The sequence below is a fragment of the Bufo bufo genome, chromosome 2 (genome assembly GCF_905171765.1).
Source record: "Bufo bufo chromosome 2, aBufBuf1.1, whole genome shotgun sequence".
Taxonomy (NCBI): domain Eukaryota; kingdom Metazoa; phylum Chordata; class Amphibia; order Anura; family Bufonidae; genus Bufo; species Bufo bufo.
Genome location: NC_053390.1, coordinates 50,666,919 through 50,693,492, shown reverse-complemented (window position 1 = coordinate 50,693,492; position 26,574 = coordinate 50,666,919). Strand labels below are relative to the sequence as shown.

General features: G+C 43.1%; 1 protein-coding gene across 1 annotated transcript in view; it reads left to right on the top strand.

Moving 5' to 3' along the window:
* LOC120992222 (phospholipid-transporting ATPase IC-like) overlaps positions 1 to 26,574 on the top strand; it is a 92,322-nt gene that overhangs the window by 17,217 nt on the left and 48,531 nt on the right. Inside the window, exons 2-3 of the mRNA XM_040421057.1 lie at positions 14,003 to 14,192; positions 19,182 to 19,279. Coding sequence (XP_040276991.1) covers positions 14,018 to 14,192; positions 19,182 to 19,279 — 273 coding nt within the window. The 5' untranslated portion in view covers positions 14,003 to 14,017. The remainder of the gene's footprint in view (positions 1 to 14,002; positions 14,193 to 19,181; positions 19,280 to 26,574) is intronic.

The following is a 26,574-nucleotide window of genomic DNA, read 5'->3' as shown; positions in this document are numbered from 1 at the left end:
ACAGATCGAAATCTTACGGAAGCACTCTGTAGTGCTTTCCGATCCGTGCCTTGCAGATTGCGGACTCTTTCAAGCGAATGGGTCAGCATCCGTGATAAGGAGCGCACACGGCCGGTGCCTGTATATTGTGCACCTGCAAAAAGGAAAGTGCATGGGCGATGAACAATCGTTACTACGATTGTTCATCTCCCCCCCCCCCCCCCATCCTTTTACATTAATATTTTTTACATATTAGATCAGCTGAATGGGTCTGTCTTTTGGTTTCCTCCCACACTCCATGGATCTCCATTTTGAAAGTGTTACTCCTATTAGAGGAAGTTATCCCCTCTCTGGAGCTCCCATAGAAATGAACGGAGCATTTATATGTGTACCTGACTGGTGGCTCCTTTCATTTTGAGGGGGCTTTATGGGGTACGGGGTCCGTGGAGGTCCCAGCGGTAGGACCCCCACCGATCTAATAGTTATCAGCTATCCTGTGGATAGGGGATGACGTTCTCTAACTGGAATACCCCTTTAACTGTACAGGGTAGCCGTTCTCCTAATTGATGGGGATCCCAGTGGTAGGCCTCCTACCGGTCTAATAGTTATCCCCTATTCACATCTTCTAACAACTGGAATACCCCCTGCCCAGAATACATCAATCAGCAGCACCAATTCCCTCCTATTATGATAGTTTGTTACATTTTGATACATTGTATCAGTCTAGAGTCCAAGCTGTTTAGCTCCCAGTGGTTGTTAAATCTGCAGGAGATAACTGACAACCAATATGGCCACCTGGACAAAAACTCCTACCATGGCCCACCAGACCCCCTGCACCCCATATCCCATAGGGATCATAATCCAGCTTCCCAAGGCTCCTGAATGCCAAATCTGTCCATACCCTAGACGTGTTGGGTGTGAAGACCTGTAGGTTCTGCAGTGGCAGCCATATCCATTCTCACCCAGCTCTCCCAGACATAGATAGAAATGGCATCTCTATATGAACACCGGACCGGAGAACCTGTGGGCATTTCTCTTCTATACATGTTTGGACTGTAGATGTTTTGGCTGAGCGATCCTTCCATGAACACGGCTTTCCCAGGTCCTGATTCAGCAGGAGGCCTACCCTTTTGTTTTAGGTTCTTTCGATAAATCTCCCTTTGGTTATGAAGACAAACAGAAAATCCTGATGAAATAACGTTGTGTGAAGGCGGGCCGTGGGTGCATATGAGGTCGTAAAATATTTATTCTACCTGTCGCTGCCCGTGTGAATGTTTCATTAGATCCTTGTAACAACGTGTTAACCTCTGGGCTCACCTGCACTTCTCAATAATTCATCTGCCCGACTCTATAAATGATTCATGTTTTTGGTTCGCCGCTATGTCAGCGAATTCTACAGAGCATTCCCCCCCCCCCCCCCCCCCAAAAAAATGAAAGAAAAATTCCATTGATGGGATTTTTGGTCAGGGGGGTATAAATGGGGAGCAGGTGCCTTGCTGTACTGCCCAGGGCACTGAGATATAGGGGTTAGACCAGGAAAGTTGATTGTGGCAGTAGCCACCTGCTTACCCCAGGAACTGACACTCCACTTTCCCAGGCTAATCTGTCAAACTGTGACATAGGCGGGGCAGAAACCATTTTAATGGGAGAGATCACAAGGGGCCCACGATGGTTTGTCCACGTCGTGTGTTTTGTTTTATTTATTTATTTATTTATTTTCAATATTTTACGAAATCCACAGAATAAACGACAAATGTCAGAATACTGTGGGTCTGACTGCTGAGAACAGAGGAAAACTAGATAGAAAAATTCTTTGTGAGGTAAAAAACAAAAAAAGCAGTCAGATTTTTTTTTTTTTTTTTTTTGGTTCCCGTGTACACTACACACTAAAAATGACAGGACATATTCTGCGGGGCAGTACAATTACGGAGATGCCAAATTTTATAGTTTCTTTTATGTTTTACTACTTAATAAAAAATTACTGGAAAATGTCATAACTTTATTACTTGCAGGGTGTAGTTTTTACTGGTACAATTTTGGGGTACATACAACTTATTATTTATTTTTTTTCAATTTTTCTTTTTTTTTTTTTTTTTTTGGGGGGGGGGGGGGGTGGCAATTAGGGATGCCACTTGCAACCAAACCCAAGTTCGTTAAAAAAATATATATATTTTTTTTTTTTTTACAGCAGAAATACATTTTTGATGTTATTACCCGAAGGAAGTCTCGCAAGACTTTGCAAAGTAATAACTTCGGCTCATCGGAGCCAATTAATTCTAATACTGTACAGAGCTCCTGCTCTGAACAGTATTCTAACAAAGTTTTATGCGAATTGACTTCGGATGTTTCATCCGAAGTCGATTCGCTTATCCCTAGTGGCAATGACCAGTAAATGATCTATTTTTATTTTTATTTTTTTCCCTTCAGGGGTTCACTGCACACATTCACTGCATAAATAATTTAATTTTTTAATTTTTCTGACACTTTAGAAAGTGGCGATTGCTATTACGTTTTTTTTTTTTATTAGAAAAGGTGGTGAATTTTTAATATTTTTTATATATATATATATATATATATATATATATATATATATATATATATATATAAAATTTTTTTTTTTTTTTATAATACTTCTTAGTTACCTTTGGAAATACGAGCATGCAATCTTCTGATGGGCCTCTCCCATAGACAGTAATAAAATACTATTGCAGTCTGTGAGATTGTCAGGCCATTCCTCGGGTGCGGCTTTGCAGGCAGCTCTCTATGACGGTGCTTTGATTCTTTGCCACAGGTGCAGGCTGTTACAGCAACCAGTTGAAGTCCAGTGATTTGGCGAGGGGGGCATCTATTGGAATGCAGAGGGAGCCCCTTCCCTCTGTCTAACTCTACAGAAGCCGCAATCTCTATTGACTGCGGCATCTGAGATGTTCAATGACTGTGATTATAGGTGACTGGTCGGTGCTGACGGTGTAATACGGCCGGCACCTGCTGCATATAGAGTGAGCTCACTCTATACCTCCCCTTAAGGGCTCATGCACACGAAAGTATTTTCTTCCCGTGTCCATTTGTTTTTTTTTGTGGACCGTATGTGGAACCATTCATTTCAATGGATCCGAAAAAAACTAACGGAAGTTACTCCGTGTGCATTCGGTTTCCGTACGTCTGTATTTCCGTTACACAAAAAATATAACATGTCCTATTATTGTCCGCATTATGGAAAAGGATAGTACTGTTCCATTAGGGGCCAGCTGTTCCGTTCTGCAAAATATGGAATGCACGCGTATGTCATCCGTATTTTATGCAGATCCGTTTTTTGCAGACCGCATAATGCATACGGTCGTGTGCATGAGCCCTAACTGTCATGACATATGGGTTGATGGGAGTCGGTCAGCAGAAAATTCATTGATAAACCGGGCCTTGTAGGGCCGTCTGGGCAGAATGTAATGATATCTTTCACTTAATGATCTGTTGATTCATTCTGGAGAACAAAAAAAGTAGTTTAAAGGCCTCATGTACACAACCGTAGCAGGTCCGGGCTCGTGTTGCGGCCCGCGAACAGCATCGCCTGAATGGGTCCGCAATTTTGGAATATGTGGAACGTAGGCACGTATCGGAAGCACTACGGAGTGTGCACTACTTTTTTGCAGTGCAGACTGTCTGATGTGGATTGTGGACCCCATTTGAATAGGTCCACATCCGCAGCACGGCCTAGGCCGACACACGTTCGTGTCCATGAGGCCTTATCTATATGCAAATGAACAGGAAAGAACACCAAGAGCAGGTTGTTTTTTTTTTTTTTTTTTTTTTTTTTCTAGCCATACTGACCCCTTAAAAAATAATTCCTGGCTAACAACTCCCTTCTAAGAAATGAATTCTGGTGTATTTTAGTGAAAACTGCTTTATATTCATAAAAAAAAAAAAATTGTTAGTGTGATTAATTTTTTATTTTTTTTAAGCATCTTTAACTGAACGTCCTGTAAATCCGGGGTGTGCAAGCTGTGGCCTAGGCATGTGTCTCACCATACCGTCTGTGCAGCCCCCACTCTCTCCATTGTAGTTTTTGGGCATTGTGAAAGGCATGGCTGGTTCTATGACTGCAATAAACCTAAAATGGAGATGGGCATCCTTATGTCTCCGAAGCCAGGGACCGACATTGCCCACAAGTGAAGTCCTTCTGTTATCACATTTATTACTGCATATACCGCCATACGTCTCGGATGACAATACTGCTCCCCATTTTGGGGTGGTAATGTCTGACAAAGTAGCCTCCAATTAGACCCTTATCTAAATCTTATTGGTTTAGTTCTGCAGTGTAGGGTAGAGGATAGGAGTGGTAGTGGCCCTGATGAAGTGTTGGGTCACAGTGTCCTTCCTCAGGCCATGGTTCTCTGGGGATTGGTGCAGTGGAAATGCAGTCCGGAAGAATGAGGCCAGAGTAAAACATAACTAAGTGCAATGTAGAACCTGAAATATACAGTAACAACAGATCTTCTCTGGCACCAGCAAGGATATGGAGGCAGGTTGGTTGGTGATAATTAAGCACTTAGATGATACTGGTCTAGGGGTTATTTGGTGATGGGTGGCTTAGCTGTAATCCCTCACCTTACAGCAGTGTCTGTTAATGTAGAACTAGCAGGTCACCCTGCTGTCTGGACTCCCAAGGCTTTACTTGAGGACAAATTAAAGTGGTTATCTCTGGAGTCTGGAGCAGGAGCATGGCAGTAAGCTTCCTCTCCCCTCCTGACAGGAAGCAGGATCAGCCCACTCCCCCCCAAGAGGGGAGGAACAGAGTGGTTAACCCTGTTCCTGCCAAGTCAGGAAACAAACAGTAAAATACATAAAATAACGATATACACAATTTTGTAACGCCCCCAGGTCTCTGGTACCACAATTCCAGAAGACAAAGTAAGCAATTAGAGGGTGCCAATATGATCTTATTGTTATGGCCTCGTGATTTAGTCATAGCATTTTGAACCTGAATCATTTTGTTTATGCTTTTCTGGTGTCACGTTTGTATCATGTAACGTGTCATCAGCTACTGTATACGGAAACTATGTGTAATAGGACAGGGCACGCTCCCTTCTGAAAGTCATCTACTGATAATGTGTTTTTAAAGCACGCTAATGGATTTTACAGTTTGTGACACAGAAAAGATTCACAAGTTCATGTTGATATATAATAAAATTCTTTTGTAAAAGTTTTTTAGTCCCTTTGTAAAGACAGTACCTTACTTCTCCTGTACTGATCCTGAGTTACATCCTGTATTATACTCCAGAGCTGCACTCACTATTCTGCTGGTGCAGTCACTGTGTACATACATTACTTATCCTGTACTGATCCTGAGTTACATCCTGTATTATACTCCAGAGCGGCACTCACTATTCTGCTGGTGGAGTCACTGTGTACATACATTACTTATCCTGTACTGATCCTGAGTTACATCCTGTATTATACTCCAGAGCTGCACTCACTATTCTGTTGGTGTAAAAAATACTAGATCTAAAATTCTCAAGTTTCCCAGCAAATATGGTGAGAAACTTATTTTTGATTTTTGACCAGTGTTGTGCTTCTGGGAGGTATAATGACCATAGAAGATTTTATTTATTTATTTATTTATTTATTTATTTATTTATTTAATTTATTGTGGTTAAGTAAGTTTAGAGAGTCCTATCACTGGTCAGGTCTGGTCCTGTACATATTACTATGGACTTATAGGTGAGCGCTGTGCTGGATCACTGGATACATTCAGTAGTGCTGGGGTTTCTTCTATTTGATCCCTTTTATTATGTGCATGTATTTGGCTCCATTATGCCGTTGTTTTCCAGGATCGGGTGTGCCTCTTTCTACACAGATGGATAGATAACCATGGATAATCTATGCTTTGTAATGTAGATGTTGTCTGCTGGGGACGTTGCATGATTAGCTCTAGAACCAGTTAGGTTAGTAATGCGATCAGTATCGTGCATCACGTAGAAAGATCCATTCTTCCATCTAGTAACTAGCGTAGTGCCGTTTTTGGAAAGCAGTCATGTTTTTCTAATTCTGGACATCCCCTATAGTATTAGTCCTTAGGACAGCCCATCAATATTTGATCCGTCGGGGGTTGTAAACCCCCAGCATCTCTGTCAATCGGCCAAATAAAATGGTTGTGGTACACATGGTTTGCCCATGCATTGCGCCATCCATGCAGTCGTGGCTGTGCCTGGTACTGCGGCTCAATCCCACTCATCACAGCTGTACATATGGTAAAGAAAGAATGAGTGCTGACACCCCCTGCATTCAGATGATCATCAGACCCTCTGTGGTCAAATACAGAAGCCTATCCTAAAGTCACTCTAAGCATGTTACATGAAAACAAGCAGATCATATATGTTGAAACGGAACATGCTGGATCCTCCTTCCCCCTAATATGTAGGGATACCCTGACATGCATTAGATAGTATTCCAGCACCACCAAATTCTGCTTGTTCAGCTGTTTTTCATCTAATGCATATGGACTCTTTTTTTAAAGGGGTTGTCTGACTATAGAAAAAAAAAATTCCCCTCTGGTCAGCAATTGTCATAATGCAATAAAAAACATATTCACCGATTTCCTCACTCTCCACTTCTTCTGCTACTGCTCCCTTTTGAATATAGTGACATGAAAACAAAAAATCACCAAAAATTAAAAAAAAAAAAAGTTTAACACAAAACATGACTGAAACAATAGGTCATTTGCAGATAACAACATATATTGCACTTTTTATTTTTTATTTTTTGCATTTTTCATCTCCCTATTAAAAAAAATAATTTAAAAAAAAAGTGGAATTTTTGCACTGGCCACGAGGCCTTATGGTATGTTAAAACTGCCTAATCTGTAGAGGTAACTTTTTTCAGCAGTCTTCTTATTATCATCACAGGCAGAATTACAATGACATTCACAATAGGTGATATCACAGCTTATCTACTCCCTCCTGACATCTGCACAGGTCACAGAGCATGCCTAAAAAAAAATTCATAGAAGTCAATGGGGTCCGCTTCTGTCCATTGTGTCTATGGCCCTGCTTTCAAAGAACAGGAAGTCTTTACATATTTTAGGTCTTGTGGCCAGTGTGGAAACTGTACAATTATAGAACTTGATTTAATTTTTTTTTATATAGATGGGGACATGTAAAATGTAAAAGAAAATCACCAAAAATGCAAAAAATAAAAATAAATGTTTAACCTAAAAACCATGATGGATACAATGTCTTTTTCAGATGACTTAGTCCCTTTTTAAGGTGGAAGTATATCTGCATGTCCCTAAGCATTCTGAGACTGTCCAATTACCCTTGACATGGGCCGAAGGTAACACCCTATTGTCAAGTAAATCCAAAATTTCTAGAAGGGTTAACAGAGGAACTGCACAATGCAGACTTCTACGGGAAAGTGCTCCAGAATTATTAGTTCATGGGGAACAGAAGTAGTTACTAAAACAGACCCGTCCAGAGAGGTGAGGTGACAGGTCCTCCCAAATAGTGATGAACAAGCATGCTCGGCTGAACACCTGTTAGGCTCCAGCATCTCGATGCTCGGCACATGGCGGTACTCGGGCAAGTACCGCATGTGCTCAAGCGTCATGCTCGAGTCTCCTCCCCGCACGTTTCTTGGCTGCTATGCAGCCAATAAACGTGCAGGTTAGTACTGCCCTCACTGTAATGCCAGTAGCCATGTTGGCTACTGGCATTACAGTGATTGGCTGGCCGTAACACATCATCGGGTGCTATATAGCACCTGATGATGCATGTTCAGCTCATTTGTAGTCAGGGAGAGCTGTGCATAGGGAGGGACAGAGAGTGTAGGGAGTGTAATAGGAAGATTTTTATACAAAAAACTTTTCAGAGACCCAAAAGTCCTTTTAAGGACTATTGTGTGTGACAGCAGCAATATATATTTTTAGCGCATCCTGCGCTAAATAGCGTGTAATAGGCTGCTGCGGACAGTTAAATTATCTGCGCCACATCTCCTGCGTAAAGTGTGCGCATCCCTAAAATATCAGTGCACTTTTTCCATAGACACTGCAAACAGTGACATTACCTGTGGTACCTGTCCTGTATAACGTTTCCTAATCACAAATACCTTTGTAAAAAAAAAATTGCGCATACACTCCCAAATCCTACGCTACTGTATGTGTGACAGACTTTCAAGCATATATCACCTTTTAAAATGAAGAAGGCGAGCAGTAAAGGGCGGGGAACTGGCCGTGATGCTGATGGTGCACGCAGAGGACGCGGCCCTGGGCGCAGAGAAACTGTACCTGCAGCCAGAGCACATGAAAAACAATCATCCACGATACCTAGCTTCATGTCCATGTTTGCAGGGCTGCGCAGGACACCGCTCTTGAAGTCAGACCAGTGCGACCAGGTGGTCGCTTGGATTGCAGCAGATAATGCTTCCAGTCGGTTAAGCACCACCCTGTCTTTCACCAAGTCCAGTCTCAGTAGCCAGGAGTCTGGTCAACACAATCCTCACCCTGATCCTCCTTCCTCCCACTATGTACAGTCTGGCCGAACAAGTGATCCCACACTCGGATATTCCGAGGACCTCTTTTCATTGCCATTACTTGATTTGGCCCTCTCGCCAAGCACGCTTGAAGAGGGACATGAGATATTGTGCCCTGATTCCCAACCTCTTCAGCATCCACAGTCACATGAACATGAGTAGGGAGCGGCAATTAGTGTTTTATAAGGTGGATGATGATGAGACACAGTTGCCAATGAGTCAACCGCAATTACTGTCTCAAGAGGTTGATGACGAGGATGAGACACAGTTGTCAATCACTGAGGTTGTGGTTAGGTCAACAAATCAGGAGGATGATTAGAGTGAGGAAGTGGAAGAAGAGGTGGTGGACAATGAGGTCACTGACCCAACCTGGGAAGGTGGAAAGCCGAGCAAGGACAGCAATACAGAGGGGCAGGGGGGATCTGCAGCACCGCAACAGGCTGGAAGAGGCAGTGGGGTGGCAAAAGGGAGAAGGCGGGCCACACCAAACAGATCCTCAACTGTTCCACGGAGCACACCCTTGCAGAAATCTCCCTTGCCAAGGGGTAGGTGTTCCGCAGTCTGGCGCTTTTTTTTAAGGAAAGTACGGACGCCAAAAAAATAGTAGTTTGCAACCTGTGCCATACGAAAATGAGCAGGGGCGTGAACACTAGCAACCTCACCACCATCGGCATGATCTGCCACATGGCATCCAAGCATCGTAATAAGTGGGACGAACTCCTGGGTCCACAATCTGTGTCTGCGGGTTACACCACTGCCTCCTCTTTCCCTATGTTACGTGCTGGCCAATCCCCTGTCGAAGGCACAGGCCCGGATTCCTCCTGCCCTGCACCTGGACCTTCACAAGCACCATCAGCTACCACATCCACTTCTGTGTCCCAGCGCAGCGTCCAAATGTCCTTACCCCCGGCCTTTGAACGCAAGCGCAAATACCCACCCACCCACAGGCCATAGCACTAAATGCGCAGCTTTCCAAATTACTGGCCCTGGAAATGTTGCCATTTAGGCTTGTGGACACTGAAGCCTTCCTCAGCCTGATGGCGGTCGTCCCGCGTAACGCAGTCCCCAGCCGCCACTATTTTTCAAGGTGTGCCATCCCCGCCTTACACCAACATGTGTCCCATAACATCAAACGTGCTCTGACTAACGCAGTTATTAGGAAGGTCCACTTAACCACAGACACATGGACAAGTGCATTCGGCTAGGGACGCTACATTTACCTGACGGCCCATTGGGTGAATGTTGTGGAGGCTGGGAGCGAGTCGTCCCCTGGGATGGCACAGGTGCTACCGACGCCAAGTATTGCGGGCCCTACGTCGATCAGAGTTTTCGCCAGAACCTACGTTAGTGGCTCCAGACCCTCCTCGTTCTTGTTCTTGTTGTTCTTGTTCTTGTTGTTCTTGTTCTTGTTGTTCTTGTTCTTGTTGTTCTTCTTGTTGTTCTTCTTGTTGTTCTTCTTGTTGTTCTTCTTGTTGTTCTTCTTGTTGTTCTTCTTGTTGTTCTTCTTGTTGTTCTTCTTTATTCTTCTTCTTTATTCTTCTTCTTTATTCTTCTTCTTTATTCTTCTTCTTTATTCTTCTTCTTTATTCTTCTTCTTTATTCTTCTTCTTTATTCTTCTTCTTTATTCTTCTTCTTTATTCTTCTTCTTTATTCTTCTTCTTTATTCTTCTTCTTTATTCTTCTTTTTTCGCCACAGAGCTGTGGCTCCCGCCACTCAACCTTCAACCAGGCATGGTTGTGTTTGATAATGGCCGTAACTTGGTGGCGGCTTTGGAGCTCGGTAAGCTCACACACATACCATTCCTAGCCCACGTGTTCAACCTTGTCGTTCAGCGGTTTCTCAAAACCTACCCCAATTTGCCTGAGCTACTGGTGAAGGTGCGCCGCGTGTGTGCACATTTCCGCAAGTCATCGACAGCTTCAGCCGGTCTATCAACGCAGCAGCAGTGCTTCTGTTGTGCGACGTCAGCACGCGCTGGAACTCCATATTCCACATGTTGGCCAGGCTTTGTGAGCAGCAGAGGGCAGTAGTGGAATACCAGCTGCAACATGGTCGTCGCCTTTCCGGTCAGCTTCCGCTATTCACAACCGAGGAGTGGGCATGGATGTCTGACCTCCTGTAAAGTTTTAAGAAACTTTGAGGAATCAACACAGATGGTGAGCAGCGATAACGCTATTATCAGCGTAACCATCCCACTTCTGTGTCTACTCAAACGCTCGCTGCTCACAATTAAGGACGACTCTTTGCATGCGGAAGAGGTGGAAATGGGGGAAGACCATTACACAGGGTGATAGCCAGACCACCATCAGTTCGTCTGCTCTGCCGTTTATAATGTACTGAATACACTGTATTCCCATGCACCCCTTCCACCACAAACAAGGGTATATGGTGGAGTTTTCCTTTTTTCATCCTCCTTCTCCTCTTCCATCATATCAACATGCTTATTCGTCGCATATAATGTTTTACAGGGTCAGCTCACCAGCAGGCCCTCACATGTAAAACATTATAAGGTCAGCTCACCAGCAGGCCCGCACCTAAAATCTTTTACAGGGTCAGCTCACCTGCAGGCCTGCACCTAATTATACCTAATGGGTAACTTGGGCGCATGCTGCCTTGCTTGGATGTGATAGCCATAGCTGTTTCTCAGGCTCCCTCTCTGGAATCGAGCCCTGATTACCCGTTACCCGTAGTCACCATGGTTTGCGCTGACAATAACATCGAAAGTTGATAGGCCAGATAACTGAATGGATCGTCGCCATCACGGGAACGTGCGATCGGCCCCAGGTTATCTAGAGTCACCAAAGCGACAGCAGGCCCTCACCCATAATGTTTTAGATGGTCAGACCAGCAGGCCCTTGCTCCAAATGTTTTTGAGGGAAACCAGCAGGCCATCAATCATAATTTTTCAAGGGTGTGGATGATGCCCTCCTTTATATGTAACAAAGGGTGTATTGTAGCGCCGGATCCTTGTAATTTTTGGCAGCCCTTTTACTTAGTGCATAGGCTTTATGAGAGTAGGGGTACCACAATGTGAATGAGGCCCTCCTTTATGTGATATACAGGTTGTATCGGTGCCTCTCCCTTGTAATTTTTGGCAGCACTTGCACTTTATATACAAATAAATATACAGGAAAGAATGTTTCCTAAAAATTTTCCCTCTAAAATTGATTTTATCTTCGGTTTCCTGCGTATTAATGTCAGTCTGTAAAAGTGGCGTACTACTTGGACAACATCATTCCCAGCAGCGACCTGGGAGTCCAAGATGCATCCAGAAATCCTCCCCACGCTGTTTCTGACCTTTTCCTATAAACCAGACACCCTCCCCTCTTCAGAGCAGGGGGTGCCTGGTTTAATGCGCGGGTTCTCCCATTGACTTCCATTATACTCGAGTGCTCGGTAGAGCACCCGAGCATCCCGATGTGTTCTGCCCGAGCACTATGTTGCGTGATCAACACTACTCCCGACCCAAGCCTCTGTAATGATTGTGTGACGGACCCTATTGTGCCTGAAGGCCATGTGATACCTTGCCTGCATTGTGTTCCGTAAATGTTATTTTATTTTTTTTCCTTTTTGTAATTTTTTTTTTTTTTTTTTTTCCATTTTAAAACTGGTACATGGCAGATACTGAGATTTCAGGTTGCAACTTGATCCTTGAAGAATTGTGATCAGACTCGATTGTTGCTGTGAACACTATGTAATCTCCATTGTGAGGAGAAGGACTTAAATTACATTTCTTTAAGGGTAGAAATGTGCTGTGACAGCCCTCAGTCCATGAATAGGTCTTTTTTCCATTTTATTTTATTTTTTGTGCTATAGATAATGGCTCTGATCGTTTCAGGATGGAGGCCTTTGTGTGCGTACCATTGTGCCGTCCGTGAGGTCTTATTATTTTTTCATTTTAGACTGATGGCCTTTACACTGATTGCCGGTTTGGAGTGGCCTGGACAATAGATGATAAGACTCTAAAGTTTTAATATTTAATCTGATAAAATATTTATATAAGGCTCCGCTCTATTCATCTTCTGAATAGTCTTTTTGAACAATAGCTGGAGAACATGCGTTCACTTATTGTTCCGCTTGACCCGAGTTCCCTTACCAGTTTTGAGAAAGCAAAAAAAAAAAAATGTAAAAAAAAATTACTGAAGTTCGTGATGGTGATGTCCACATCCACACTTTCATTGACTTAGGAATCTCTTGGCCATGAGATTGGAATAATCTTGGCTTCTTTACGGACAACTTCTAGACCTAATCAGTCCATTCAACATACCTTTTTTTTAATGCCGTTGTGCATCTGTGCTGAGAGTCCAGGAGATCATAGAAGCAATAGTAGTGAAAATGGTGGTTGTAGTTACTCAGTCTGATGCTGTCCTGGACCATGCACTGATGGAAAGGGTGCACATTTCTTCCCTTCAGGGCATGCCCTGGTTCTGTCTCATGGTGGTTCAGGGTGCTTTTTGTGAGGTGCAACAGTAGAACAATTCTTTACTGGCAAATGAAGTTCAAGCACATCAGTACAGTTCTCAGCATGCATGGCCTGACGGTTCTAGAACAGTGATGTAATTACCACAGGTCTCATAGGCTAATATTCTTATTTCGTATTTTAAATAGTGGACACATAAACAGAGGATTTTGAAGTTTGTAGAGTCTTCGCTAGGTATATGCTGTTGCCCTTAATCTCTTTACCTCTTTCAGGATTACCCATTTCACCATTCAGTGATCTTAACAGGATGCAGTGGTCCTGAATTTATAGACAATTTGTCTAATCCTGGACTGATTTATACCCAGGTTTTTAGCAATGATTTAGTAGCCTTTTCCAGAACTGATCTATTGAGGTCTGTTGGAGTCACCTGAAAGTTGTGTAAATCAAGGCATGGTTCATACAAACCAATCTTCTTTGGAAAAAAACTGATTTGTCAGTAACCAGGCTTTGTGTGCCTTTACTTAGCAAGCCAAGCAGCTGTGAAATCCAAACTTCAAATTTCAACTTCTTAACTGAAAATCTTTTTAACTTCTTAGCTCTTGGAGAATTATCACAGAGGTTCACTTACTTTTTTTAATAGTTAGAATTGTCTATCATTGTGACTTTAATATCAATCAGACCACATTTTATTAGTAACAAATTCAGGGTTCACTCAATTTTCCTGCAACTGTAACAAGCAACAAGGGAAAAAAGACAAAGCTACTCTCTCCACTAGGGAGAGCTCACTGAATACTAAATGAGTTCTTTGGTAACTGTATACATCTGCATGAGCTCCCTCTGGTGGTAGCTGTGAGCAGACCAAATTTTATCATTGGGGTATGTAAAGGATTTTTTATGAGTGATCAGTAGAGAACTACCTTTGGTCCACCACCGATCAGCAGAATGAAGGAGCAGCAATTCAGTCTACATTAAATTATGTGATACATATGGTAGTACATTAAGAAATTGATTAAAGGGGAATTTTGCAATCTGCCAGTGGAGCATTTATAAATCCACCTAATGATAATTATTTTCTTTTTAGATCTCCTCACACATCATGGATACAGATTACGACACAACATTTGAGGAGGACTCACAGATGCCAAATGATGATGAAGTTCCATATAGTGATGATGAAACCGATGATGAACTGGAGAGTCCAAACTCAAACGAACCTGAGCAAAACAGAATCAACAAACAAGCAGAGCTCAGCCAAGTGCAGATCCCAAAAGGTAAGTGCACCTCAGATCCCCAGAACCTTCCTTCCTTTTATAATTGTAATATCAGGGGCATAGAAATATCTCATAGGAAGTATGGTTCCTACCCATTTTCCCAGTAGACAGGCATCATACTCTCCCATGCAATGTGAATCGCAACGCACACCTTCCGATCTTTCTGACAAATTTACCATTCTTTATATTTAAATCAAAGAAATGTTTAATAAATTTTTTTTGTTATAAAAAAACTTTAGAAAAAGTGGAACAGGTGCATCTTAAATATGGCGCTCATTCTGAACATCCTTATTTATCAATGAATTTCCACCAGACAGCTGACATTAATACACGCATACATTCCTGCTTCCCTTCACACAAAATAATACAAAACTTGCTGCCTGCAGCCACCACTAGGGGGAGCTCTGCGCATAGGAATTTATACAGTTACTATTGATATCAGTGCTGGCTGTAAGTAATTTCTTTGCAATGAGCTCCCACTAGTGGCAGCTGCCTGAAAATTTTGTGACTGTATGTTGGGAACAGGAGAACCAGTTCAACACCAGGCTTCCCCCTTCCCCTGGGTCCCATAGTAGTCGTGTGGTCTGCCTCCATGAAAGATACACCAGTGGGTATATTAAAGCCTGTGAGCATGGCAAATCAACATGTAATTTCTTCCTGTTTGCTGTTGTCAGTCATATGACATCACCTTCTGTGTCAATGAATACTGGGATAGTACAGGATCGGTGGGCTCCATCCATGAGCTATTACGGACGATTGCTATCAGGATTACAGATCTGGGTGGATATTGTACCTTCAGGATGTTATGGGCCTTGCAATCTAATTTTCATTTAATAGACCCATGCACTAGGGCCATTCCATAAGAAACTAGATGACAGTATGTTTTGGTGTGTTGGAGGGCATACAAAATCCATGGCCCTGATTAATGGGGTTATCGGAGATTAGAAAGAAAAAAAAAATCTAGAAACGGCACCACTCTTGTCCGTGGGTTGTGTCTAGTATTAAATCTTATGCCCGTGAAAGTGAATGAGACTATGCTGCGATACCAAACAGAGTCCATGAACAAGAGTGGTGCTGTTCCTGGAAGCCCTTTAATTCCCATGTCTCTTACGGCCGGCCGCCTACTATCCCATTCTCCATCACAAATAGAAATGCCCTGCATCTGCTGCCCATGGGTATTGAGTAGCCATCATGGAGTCTTTTTCCACTATACATGGGTCCAGCTTACCGTACTTGCTTCTAATACAGTGAGGGAGAATGTGGAGCGAGCAGCCACAAGGAGGATGTGGAATAAAATAAAACCGGTTATGTGCATTAGGGTTTTTGATAGCTTGACAAGTGTTGTGAGCGACAGGTTTCTGCCTGTTGCTTCAAGTTTACCTACTTACTAACTTTGTTTGGGAAGTTCCTATGAATCGGAGTTTGGTTATTGGCTAACCTTGCCTGGTTGATTAGGGTGGTGTGCTTATTATTGAGTCTACTTATATTCCGACCTCACTACATTCTGTTTACCAAATATAGTGTTTGCCATGTACCTTTTCTATCAGATTCTATTGTTATGATCTTGTTCTAATTTGGTGTGTATTCTGGGATTTTTAGTTCTATGGAGTCTAGTGAATTTTTAAAACTATAATTAATGTGTTTAGTGAGTTTGCTGTATTAGGAATTTTTTTGTTGTATTTTCCTGTTGATTTGCTGGGTTTAATCCCGTTAGGATCAGTTCACTATTGCTCCACTTCTGTTCACGGTCATTCATCCGCCATCATCTCCACGGCTGAAACATCTCCTTCATCCGTGACCCTCAGCATTTGCTTTTAGTCATCCGCAGCTGAGTTTATTTAACTACCTTGTTTTCCACTAGTGCTCATACGCGCTTCATTTATGTGGTTTTTGCACTGCCCAGTTATTGAGCCATCGTTGGAACTTACAGTAGTAAAGGTTGACTTGACTGCTATAGGTGAAGTCCAATAAGGCACTCTTGTACACGACTGGCGTCATTATAGTAAGACAAGAGTTTGTCCAAAATGTGCATCCCCTTTTAGGTGATAATGCACCCTGGTTTCCCCAGAACAGACGACCCTGCTGTTTGTTAGTATTTCTGGAGCCACCTAATGAGGAGATTCTGTTCTTTGCCTTTGTTTGTTAACAATGTCTGTTTGGTTAGTTATGGGATACATGGGCTTAAACGCGCCAACCTTTATCTGTTGTGCTGAATTATTCACGCTACTAGCTATCTACTGTTAGATTACTCCAGTCTGTCCTTTAAATAAGAAGACCGCACCCCGATAAGAGAAAAGGTATTAGTTTGATTTTAGTTTGAATATGCACACACATTATAGTGAATGGGATTCTGCCCCTCTGCCTGCTCAGCCATGTCTCCTGCATGGCTTTGCAGGTACCTTACCATGACTGGTCTGGGAACCTTCAGCAGGCCCCAGGCTGTCATGGTAACCAAACGGAGCCCCGCAATTTCACTTTCCCCGCCTTCTCCCTCTGCCTAACTCCAGAGATGCCATAATTGCTATCGAATGCGTAATCTGAAGAGTTAAATGACCGGGTTTGGCGTCATTGTTCAGTCCGCTCCATGCAACCCCTTACACATTATCACATACATATATGTGATAATGTGTGAAGGGGTTGCATGACAAAATTCTGCCTGCTTGCAGTCACCATTGGGTGGCGCGCTGCTCTATAGTTTCAAAGGAAGCTGAATCACAGTCAGTCAGTCTCCGTGCAAAAACCGGTGCAGTCAATCATCAATCGAGAGGTATCGCCCCTCCTCTGGTTTATACCATCCTATATGTAACCAAAAGGCGAGCACCAATAGTGAAACACCGCAAAGTGAGATCGAATAAATAAGATTTATTATACTCGCAAAGGTAAAAATCTCAACAGCGTATCAAAATACAAATGAAGTTCCTCGTATCACGCCTGACCTAGGTTTAGTTTTCGCTTCATCAGGGTCAGTTGCACTAAAGCCTGCTGCTACCGCTCCGGCCCCATTAACTATAATGTGGGTGCGACGGAGTTCTGGCGGCAGCACGGCAGCGCATGCCGAGAGGCAGCCGGAATAAAAGTACTACATATAGTACTTTTGTTCCACCTGCCTCTCGGCATGCGCTGCTGTGCTGCCACCGGAACTCCGCCCCACCCCCATTATAGTCAATGGGGCCGGAGCGGTAGCCCGGGGGCACCCGTGCACTAGCGGCAGCACGGATCCGACGGGCTGTTCACACCTCGTAGTATGAAACTAGCCTTATCCCTGGAAGAAGTTCCGATGTCAAAACTCCAGACTTGTGAGCCAGAGTATTACATAATGTTTCTGAAAAAGAGTAGTAAATGAGTAATCGAAGGACTACACCATTTTCTTGGCACAGTGTACCTAATTGTCCTCTGACACAGTTTACTAAGTCTTGGGTGGGAAAATACTGAAGCCGAATGTCCCCTGAAGAACCAGTGCAGAGGATGGTAATAGTAGTGGCCCTAATGAGATGTTTAATGGTGTACTCCCTGGGATTCGGTGAAGTCAAAAAGTGATGTGAAGTCAAAAGGAGAACATCAAACATTTCTCTTTACTGAGTGTAAAGGATAAATAGCAGTACATACAGCAATAATGCAGTCGTCACCAAATGAGGAGGTATGGTGGCTGGTTAGGTGGCAATCGATGGCACTCAGAAGTGTGCTAACTAGCAAAGTATCTTTCTTCTGATTCCCCTTCAGTATGGCCATAAAGCTGGCACCTGTCGATGTAGGTTTCCACTACATAATGCAGGCTTTCGTTTTTGCCTGTCCTGAACTGTGGTGTTGGGTGTCTTAACTGGTTCTCCCTCACCTTGCAGCAGTGTCTGTAAAGCTGTGGTAGCTGGTCAGTCTGCTGACTGTAATGCTGTAGCTGTTATGGTTTCTGCAGCCCTTGGACCTTTCAGTCTCTCTGGAGCAGTGTTCCTCACAGACGAGCTGGATTTTCTGGTCCGAGCTTGATCTAAGGCCCTTTGGAGCATGAGCTGATAGACGTGCTGCTTGTCTATCTGGCTAGCTCTCCCTGCTGACAGGGAGTAGGACCAGCCCACTCTTCTAGGTAATGGAGTGGTTAGCGGTATTCCCAGTGCCATCCATATGCCGTCTGCTGATGTAACAGTGTATGACAAAGAAAAACATGACAGTAGCATTATAAACTAAACAGTTTTCAGATATCACATCTGGAGCATTTGAGATGGTGTCAGTGTGGAGGGACACACCCCTAACTGGTAATGCCCATCAGAATCTCATTCATAACTTCTAGAAGGAATAATAGAGATGTGGCTCAACATAGTCATAAAAATAGATGCTCCATGATTGTTACTGCATGGGGAATGCAAGTAATTACTTAAACAGACGTGTCAGGAGAGGTGACTGCTCCATTTTAAGCCCGATTTTCAATAGAGAACGTCCACAAAACCTCCAAGAAATGACCACTTTTGGGTACGTTTGCACAAACTCCACCCCTTTGACTTTGCATTTAAACATTGAGAAAATATATACCCCAATCTATTGTTTTTGGTTGTCAGCAATTTCTGCAGGGAGACTGACTACTATGGCGTCCTTCCATGGGATGTCAGAAAGTCTAGGGAAATTCCTGCTAACTACACCCGCATGATCAGTCCAAGGGATGCCAGCAGCAAAATGTATCCACCTTTCAGGGCAATTCTGAAATATTACCTCTATGACAGGGCTCAGCATCTGCCGGCACTCCAACTGAACTACTTCTCTCAGCATGTTCCATTCACTTTTGAGGGAGTTCTGAGAACAGACAAGCAAGTGTGCATGCTGGGAGTCGAAGTTTCACCATAAACTGCAGTGCCGGAGGTTACTGATCCTTGCTCTATGGCTTGTCTTTGCCGATACACAACAGCTAGTCTGAACAAGCGGCGCTTCAGTGTAAAGCATGAAGAGCGAAAAGCATAGGTTCATTCTGGATTCTAATTTGATTTGCTTTTGATCTAATTTCAGAATGTAATTGGCAAGTGAAAGCGAACGACCGCAATTTCTACAATCAACCTGAATTCATGATCAAGTCCTTCCTTTGTTTTAAGAAGAGCAAGTACTCGGTATGTACCAAACAGTGCAAAACTCAACTGCAGGACTTGACCGGTGCTGAATTATCATGCTTCTGGATTATTGGATCTGGTTCCACAGAGCCACTGTCAAGAATACATTGGCTGAGATCTGACAGCTGGGACTCTGAGGAGGACTCTGATCTTGAGGAGCTCCCCTTCTCCTTTCTCAGGAGTTGCACATGCAACATCTGGAAGTTTCTGTAACTCCCATTGATTTCAGTGGACGTACAGATGGTCGATGTTAGGGAGATATCTGCACATCTCTGGTGTCTCTATATCGAGGCTCCTCAGTGCACTTCATGCATTTTAGCCTTGTGTTCATTGAAATGAATGGCAGTGAGAAGAACCTCCTAATTCTGCAGACAAAACTCCTGTCCTGACCGAAAAAGTAGAATGAAATCTCCTTAATTCATCTAGTTGCCCAATCCCAACTGATATATCCAACTGATATATAATTTACAGTCCTGATTAAAAGTTTAAGACCACTTGAAAAATGGCTAAAAATCATATTTAGCATGGCTGGATCTTAACACAAGGTTCCAAGTATCATTCTATGTTTCTATGGGTGTATAGGGAGAGGCATTACCAGTAGAAAGAGGGAGGTGCTCATGCCGCTCTACAGAGCACTAGTGAGACCTCATTTCGAGTATTGTGCTCAGTACTGGAGACCATATCTCCAGAAGGATATTGATACTTTGGAGAGAGTTCAGAGAAGAGCTACTAAACTGGTACATGGATTGCAGGATAAAACTTACCAGGAAAGATTAAAGGACCTTAACATGTATAGCTTGGAAGAAAGACGAGACAGAGGGGATATGATAGAAACTTTTAAATACATAAAGGGAATCAACAAGGTAAAAGAGGAGAGAATATTTAAAAGAAGAAAAACTGCTACAAGAGGACATAGTTTTAAATTAGAGGGGCAAAGGTTTAAAAGTAATATCAGGAAGTATTACTTTACTGAGAGAGTAGTGGATGCATGGAATAGCCTTCCTGCAGAAGTGGTAGCTGCAAATACAGTGGAGGAGTTTAAGCATGCATGGGATAGGCATAAGGCCATCCTTCATATAAGATAGGGCCAGGGGCTATCCATAGTATTCAGTATATTGGGCAGACTAGATGGGCCAAATGGTTCTTATCTGCCGACACATTCTATGTTTCTATGTTTCTAAGTAGAGCTTCAACATGCAACAAGAAGAAATGGGAGTGAGACAAAACATTTTTTGAGCATTCAATTTAATGAAAACAACGAATAAACTGAAACAGGCTGTTTTTCAGCTGATCAAAAGTTTAGGACCACACCTCCAAAAAAAAAACTAAACCTCCCCAAAACAGAAATCCAACTTCCTAAACATGAACTCAGTAATGAGTAGCTCCGCCGTTATTGTTTATCACTTCAAAAATTTGTTTCGGCATGCTTGATGCAAGCGTTTCAATGAGGTTAGTGGGAACATTTCTCCAAGTGGTAAAGACTGCCACATGAAGGCCCTCTACTGTCTGGAACTGTTGTCCATTTTTGTAAACTTCTCTTGCCATCCATCCCCCAAAGGTTCTCAATTGGATTTAGATCAGGGGAACACGCAGGATGGGCCAAAAGAGTGATGTTATTCTCCTGGAAGAAGTCCCTTGTCCTGCGGGCATTGTGTACTGTAGCGTTTTCCTGTTGAAAAACCCAGTCGTTACCACACAGACGAGGGCCCTCAGTCATGAGGAATGCTCTCTGCAACATCTGGACATAGCCAGCGACCGTTTGACGCCCCTGCACTTCCTGAAGCTCCATTGTTCCACTGAAGGAAAAAGCACCCCAGATCATTATGGCGCCCCCTCCACTGTGGCGCGTAGAAAACATCTCAGGTGGGATCTGCTTGTCATGCCAGTAACGTTGGAAACCATCAGGACCATCAAGGTTACATTTTTTCTCATCAGAGAATAAAACTTTCTTCCACCTTTGAATGTCCCATGTTTGGTGCTCTCTTGCAAAGTCCAAACGAGCAGTTCTGTGGCGTTCAAGGAGACGAGGTCTTTGAAGATGTTTTTTGTTTTTGCGGCCCTTCAGTCTCAGATGCCATCTGATGGTTATGGGGCTGCAGTCAGCACCAGTAAGGGCCTTAATTTGGGTCGAGGATCGTCCAGTGTCTTGACGGACAGCTAATTGGATCCTCCGGCTCAGTGCTGATGAATTTTTTTTGGGTCTTCCACTTTGTTCCATAACCCTCAGGATCATTTAAGAAATTCCAAATGACTGTCTTACTGCGTCCCACCTCAGCAGCGATGGCGCGCTGTGAGACCCTGCTTATGCAGTTCAACAACCCGACCACGTTCAAAAAGGGAGAGTTTTTTTGCCTTTGCCATCACAACGTGTGACTACCTGACAGAAAATGACAATGAATCCACATCTTTGCACAGATTTGGCCTTTTAAAGACATGTGGTCCTAAACTTTGGATCAGCTGAAAAACAGCCTGTTTCAGTTTAATCGTTATTTTCAATTAATTGAATGCTCAAAAAATGTTTTGTCTCACTCCCATTTCTTCTTGTTGCATGTTGAAGCTCTACTTGGAACCTTGTTAAGATCCAACAATGTAAAATATGATTTTTTGCCATTTTTCAAGTGGTCTTAAACTTTTGATCAGGACTGTATGTATGATATACAGCACAAGTGGGTTATTTAGCTGGAAATGAATTCTGTACATTAATAAGGTTGTTCCTGCAAGCCCTATTCAAATAAAAGGGATGGTCGTGGGAATTTCTCCAACCCCTGATGTGCATCATCCATGAGGAGAGTCGAAGCCTGTGCCTCAAGCAGCGTTCATTAATTAAATGGAATTTCAGGACTTAGTATTGATAGCCTGTCCTCAGAATAGGACATCAATATTGGATTGATGGGGGTCAGACACACCGCACCCTAACAATCAAATGTTTCTGGCTCCCAGAAACTGCACAGTAAATGGGCCTGAAAACTGATGGTTCTTCCCACTGTGTAGTGTCAGCTTAACGCAGCATTGAACTTAATGGGAGCTGAGCTGCAGTACGACAGCGCTAGATACTACGCAGTGGATGGAGGCAGAGTTTCCGGCCACTGTATATATTCTGGTGCCTGCAGCTGCCCAAAAAAAACTGATCAGTTGGGTCATCAATATCTAAGTAGCCCTCTTTAAAACGAGGTAGTTACTCATATTCTTTTTTTTCCATTTCATCCACCATGACGGCTAAGGATGAGATTGACCCCTTGATCTCTGAAGGGGCAGGAATACACAGAGATAGAGTTTAAATGCCCCCACCCACTCTCTCCCTTCAGTGTTTCCTGTCCCTAAAGGAGGTATTACATGGAGATGCCTCCCAAAAAGGTGAGTGTTTTTATTTTATTTTTATTTGGGATAACGGGAGGTTGACTTGTCAAATTCTGTTCTTCTCTGCCCTCCTGCAGCTTCTGCTAAAGCTGGGCAGAGGAAAGTGGAGTGATTCTCGTCCCTGAAATCAGGGGCCTGCTCCCACACCTTGTAGTGCAGTCTTCCCTTTGGTGAGGACGCAGACCTGCGAGAGAGGGACGACGAGACATCGAATGGGGCCTGAGCCTAGTCTAGTTCTCGGATTCCCGACTGGGTTCGGAGGGGGCGGAACTCTGAGTCACGCGGGGAAGCGCTGTCTCCTCTGACTCCAGCAGCATGTCGGCTCCTGGGACCCGCATGGACAGCGCAGACCCACCTCCGGCCACTCCTTCAGTGAGTTCCCCTGTGGGGAATCTGCAAATGTTTTACTTTTATGAAGCTTTCTGATACCTGGTTGCTCTTTTTTCTCAGGGAGTGAAAGAAACTAAAATTAAAACCTAAATATATGAAGTGTGCCACTTGTACTAAAAAGCTCCCTGAAGGATACAAAAAGAAACTATGCAAAATCCTGCTTTAGTGATCTGTTAGAGGAAGAGCAACCATCTATCCTTTATGGAAGTAAAGTCTATGATTCAGGATGAAATTAAATCCTCCCTTGCGCCGGTTCAGCCTATGCCTTCCGCTAAAAAAACAAGGTTATCAGCTCCATACTCCTCTGACACAGAGGACATGGACGAAGAGGCGTCCGTCTCTAGACATGATATTGAGGAAGATCAATTGTCAGAGAGTGAAGTAGTTGAAGACGATAAAAAGTACTTTTTTTCCTCAGAGGAAATGGAGGAACCATGGGTATTGAAGACATCCAAAAACGGAGATCGGTACAGGATGAAATGTTTGAGGGATTACGTACAAAAAGATCCAAAGTTTTTCCCATTAATGAGAATATTAAGGAAATGATCCTCGATGAATGGATAGATCCAGAAAAGAGGTTGGGGGTCTCTAAGAAGTTTAGGAATAGACTACTTTTTGATCCATCAGAATCGAAGATCTTTAATGAAACCCCAAAAATTGATATACAGTTGGCAAAAGTTGTAAAGAAAACTTCCCTGCCATTCGAAGATTCTTCTCAATTACGCCACCCAATGGAACGAAAGGCGGACGCTCTTTTGAGAAAATGTTAGGAAGCTTCCATGTTTGGGGTAAAAACAAATATTGCGGCAACTTCTGTGGCTAGGGCCATGTATTTCTGGCTTAATGAGTTAGAAAACTACATAAAGAATAAAACCTCTAGGGAAGAAATTTTGCACTCCATCCCCCTTCTAAGGTCCGCCACTGCATTCCTGGCAGATGCTTCCGCGGAATCAGTCCGATTTGCGGCCAAAGATGCAGCCCTTTTAAATTCGGCAAGGCGAGCACTATGGATGAAATCCTGAGGGGGTGACAGAACCTCCAAGGCAAAATTATGCTCCATTGCTTTTTCAGGAAAATATGTGTTTGGCCCCGTATTAGATAAAATCCTAGAAAAAGCGGCCGATAAAAAGAAGGGCTTTTCAGAGGAGGGAAAAAGAAAACTTTTTTTGTCCATTCAATTCGCAATCCAGACCCCATAGGGGAAAAGGGAAACGAAAAACAATGATGCCAGAGTAGAGGGGAAGGTTGAGGAATTTTCTGACCCAGTGGGAATCTGTAACATCAAACCCTTGGGCATTAGACATCGTAAAGAACGGTTACAAAATATAATTTGCCTCAAACCCCCCAAGAAGATTTCAGACCATTTTCCACAGTTCCACCATTCTATCAAAAATATGGCAGGGAATTCTAGAATTTAAAAAAATCTGGTGTAGTAAAAAATGTACCCGAGACAGAAAAAGGGAAAGGGTTCTATTCAAGGCTAATCCTAGTCCAAAAACCAGACGGATCCTTCCATATCATCATAAACTTAAAGGATTTAAACAAATCAAGAACATACAGAAAGTTCAAGATGGAATCAATTTAGTCCATTCTCCCCCTAATCAAAAAGGGAGCCTACATGACATCTATTGATCTCAAAGTCGCCTACTATCATATTCCTATCCATCTAAACTCACAAAAATATCTCCAATTTGCACTAAAAGGCCCCGGGGGCATATTGCACCATTTCCAATTCTTCGCCCTTCCATTTGGTATTTCCTCGGCACCAAGAATCTTCACAAAGTTGGTAGTAGAAATGATATCTCCCCTCAGACAAGAAGGTCTGTTAATCTTCCCATACTTGGACGATTTTCTCTTAGTAGGAAATTCAGAAGGAGAAGCAGTCAGACTATTTTTTGCTAAAAATATCAGACTTGGGTTGGTTAATAAATGTAAAAAAGTCCTACTTAATCCCGTCACCCAACAGGAAGTTTCTAGGAGTAAGGTTGGACTCTGTATCACAAACATCATCTCTTCCACAAGAGAACATAGAAGCCATCATAGAAAAAATATAAAAATTTCCAATCTCAAAACCTGTGCTCGATCAGGAAGGCTATGAGCATTCTAGGTCTTATGACGTCTTGCATAACGGCAGTAGCCTGGGGTCAGGCCCACACCAGAACTATGCAAACCTGGATCTTAGGGAGTTGGAACAAAAAGCAATCGTCCCTAGACAAAAAAATTGTTATTCCATACCCAGTACAATCGGATCTGAATTGGTGGAAGAAAGAGAGAAATTTATCAAAGGGCATCATCTGGCTAAAAGAACCAGAGATGCAGATCGTGACGGGTGCAAGTAGTGTGGGTTGGGGAGCAAAGGTAGCCTCCTCAACCTGGCTAGGAAGATGGCCAGAAGAAAAATAGCAAATGCTCAAATTACAGAGAGTTGCCTGCGGTCTGGGAGACTGTAAAAGTAACTCAAAGCCTGCTAAGAAAAAAACATCTACCGTAAAAAAATTTGGACAATACAACAGCGGTCACTTATTTAAAGCATCAGAGTGGTACGAGGTCCCCAAGTTTGAAATTTCTAGCGAAATTTATTTTTTCCTAGGCAGAAAAAAATGTTCTATCCATTACAGCGGTTCATCTCAGAGGATCAGGGAATTTAGAGGCAGATTTCCTGAGCAGAAAGACCCTAGACCAGGGATCAGCAACCTTCGGCACTCCAGCTGTTGTGAAACTACAATTCCCAGCATGCTCCATTCATTTCTATGTGAGTTTTTAGAAGAGCAGAGCAAGTATGCATGATGGGAGTTGTAGTTTCACAACAGCTGGAGTGCCGGAGGTTGCCTACCCCTGCCCTAGACCCAGGGGGATGGTCTTTAAATCCAGGAATCTTTCAAGAAATATCCGCCAAATGGGGCTTGCTGCAAATAGACCTGTTCGCCTCAAAAAGAAATGCAAAGGTCAAGTGCTTTTGTTCTTTAGATCCCAGAGAAAAGCTATGGGCAGTAGATGCTTTCTCAGTAAAATGGACATGGGATCTAGCATACGCTTTCCCTCCTTGGGCGCTAATCCCCCGCGTTCTACAGAAAATTCTAACAGACCCAGTAACGGTGATACTAATAACCCCCTACTGGCCCAAAAGAAGCTGGTTCTCCATTCTAAAGTAAATAGCTCTGGAGGATCCTTGGGTGATACCTTTTCAGGAGGACATTCTTTCGCAGGGCCCAATTCTCCATCCGAAACCAGGTCTTTTCAAACTGTCAGCCTGGATCCTGAGAGCGAGGTCTTAAGGAGTAAGGGACTTTCTGACAAAGTTATTCGTATATTAAAAGCCAGTAGAAATAAGGTTACCTCAGCCATCTACATAAAAATCTGGAAGAAGTACTGTACTTGGTTGGGGGAAGACTCTCCAAATATGTCTTCGCTATGTATTCAAAAGATTTTAGATTTTCCTCAGAAAGGGCTAGGCCTTAGACAAAGTACCTTTTAAAAGTACAGATCTTCGTTTTTTTTCCGACAGGATAGTATTAAAATTGGACCAGGGGTTTCTTCCTAAGGTGGTT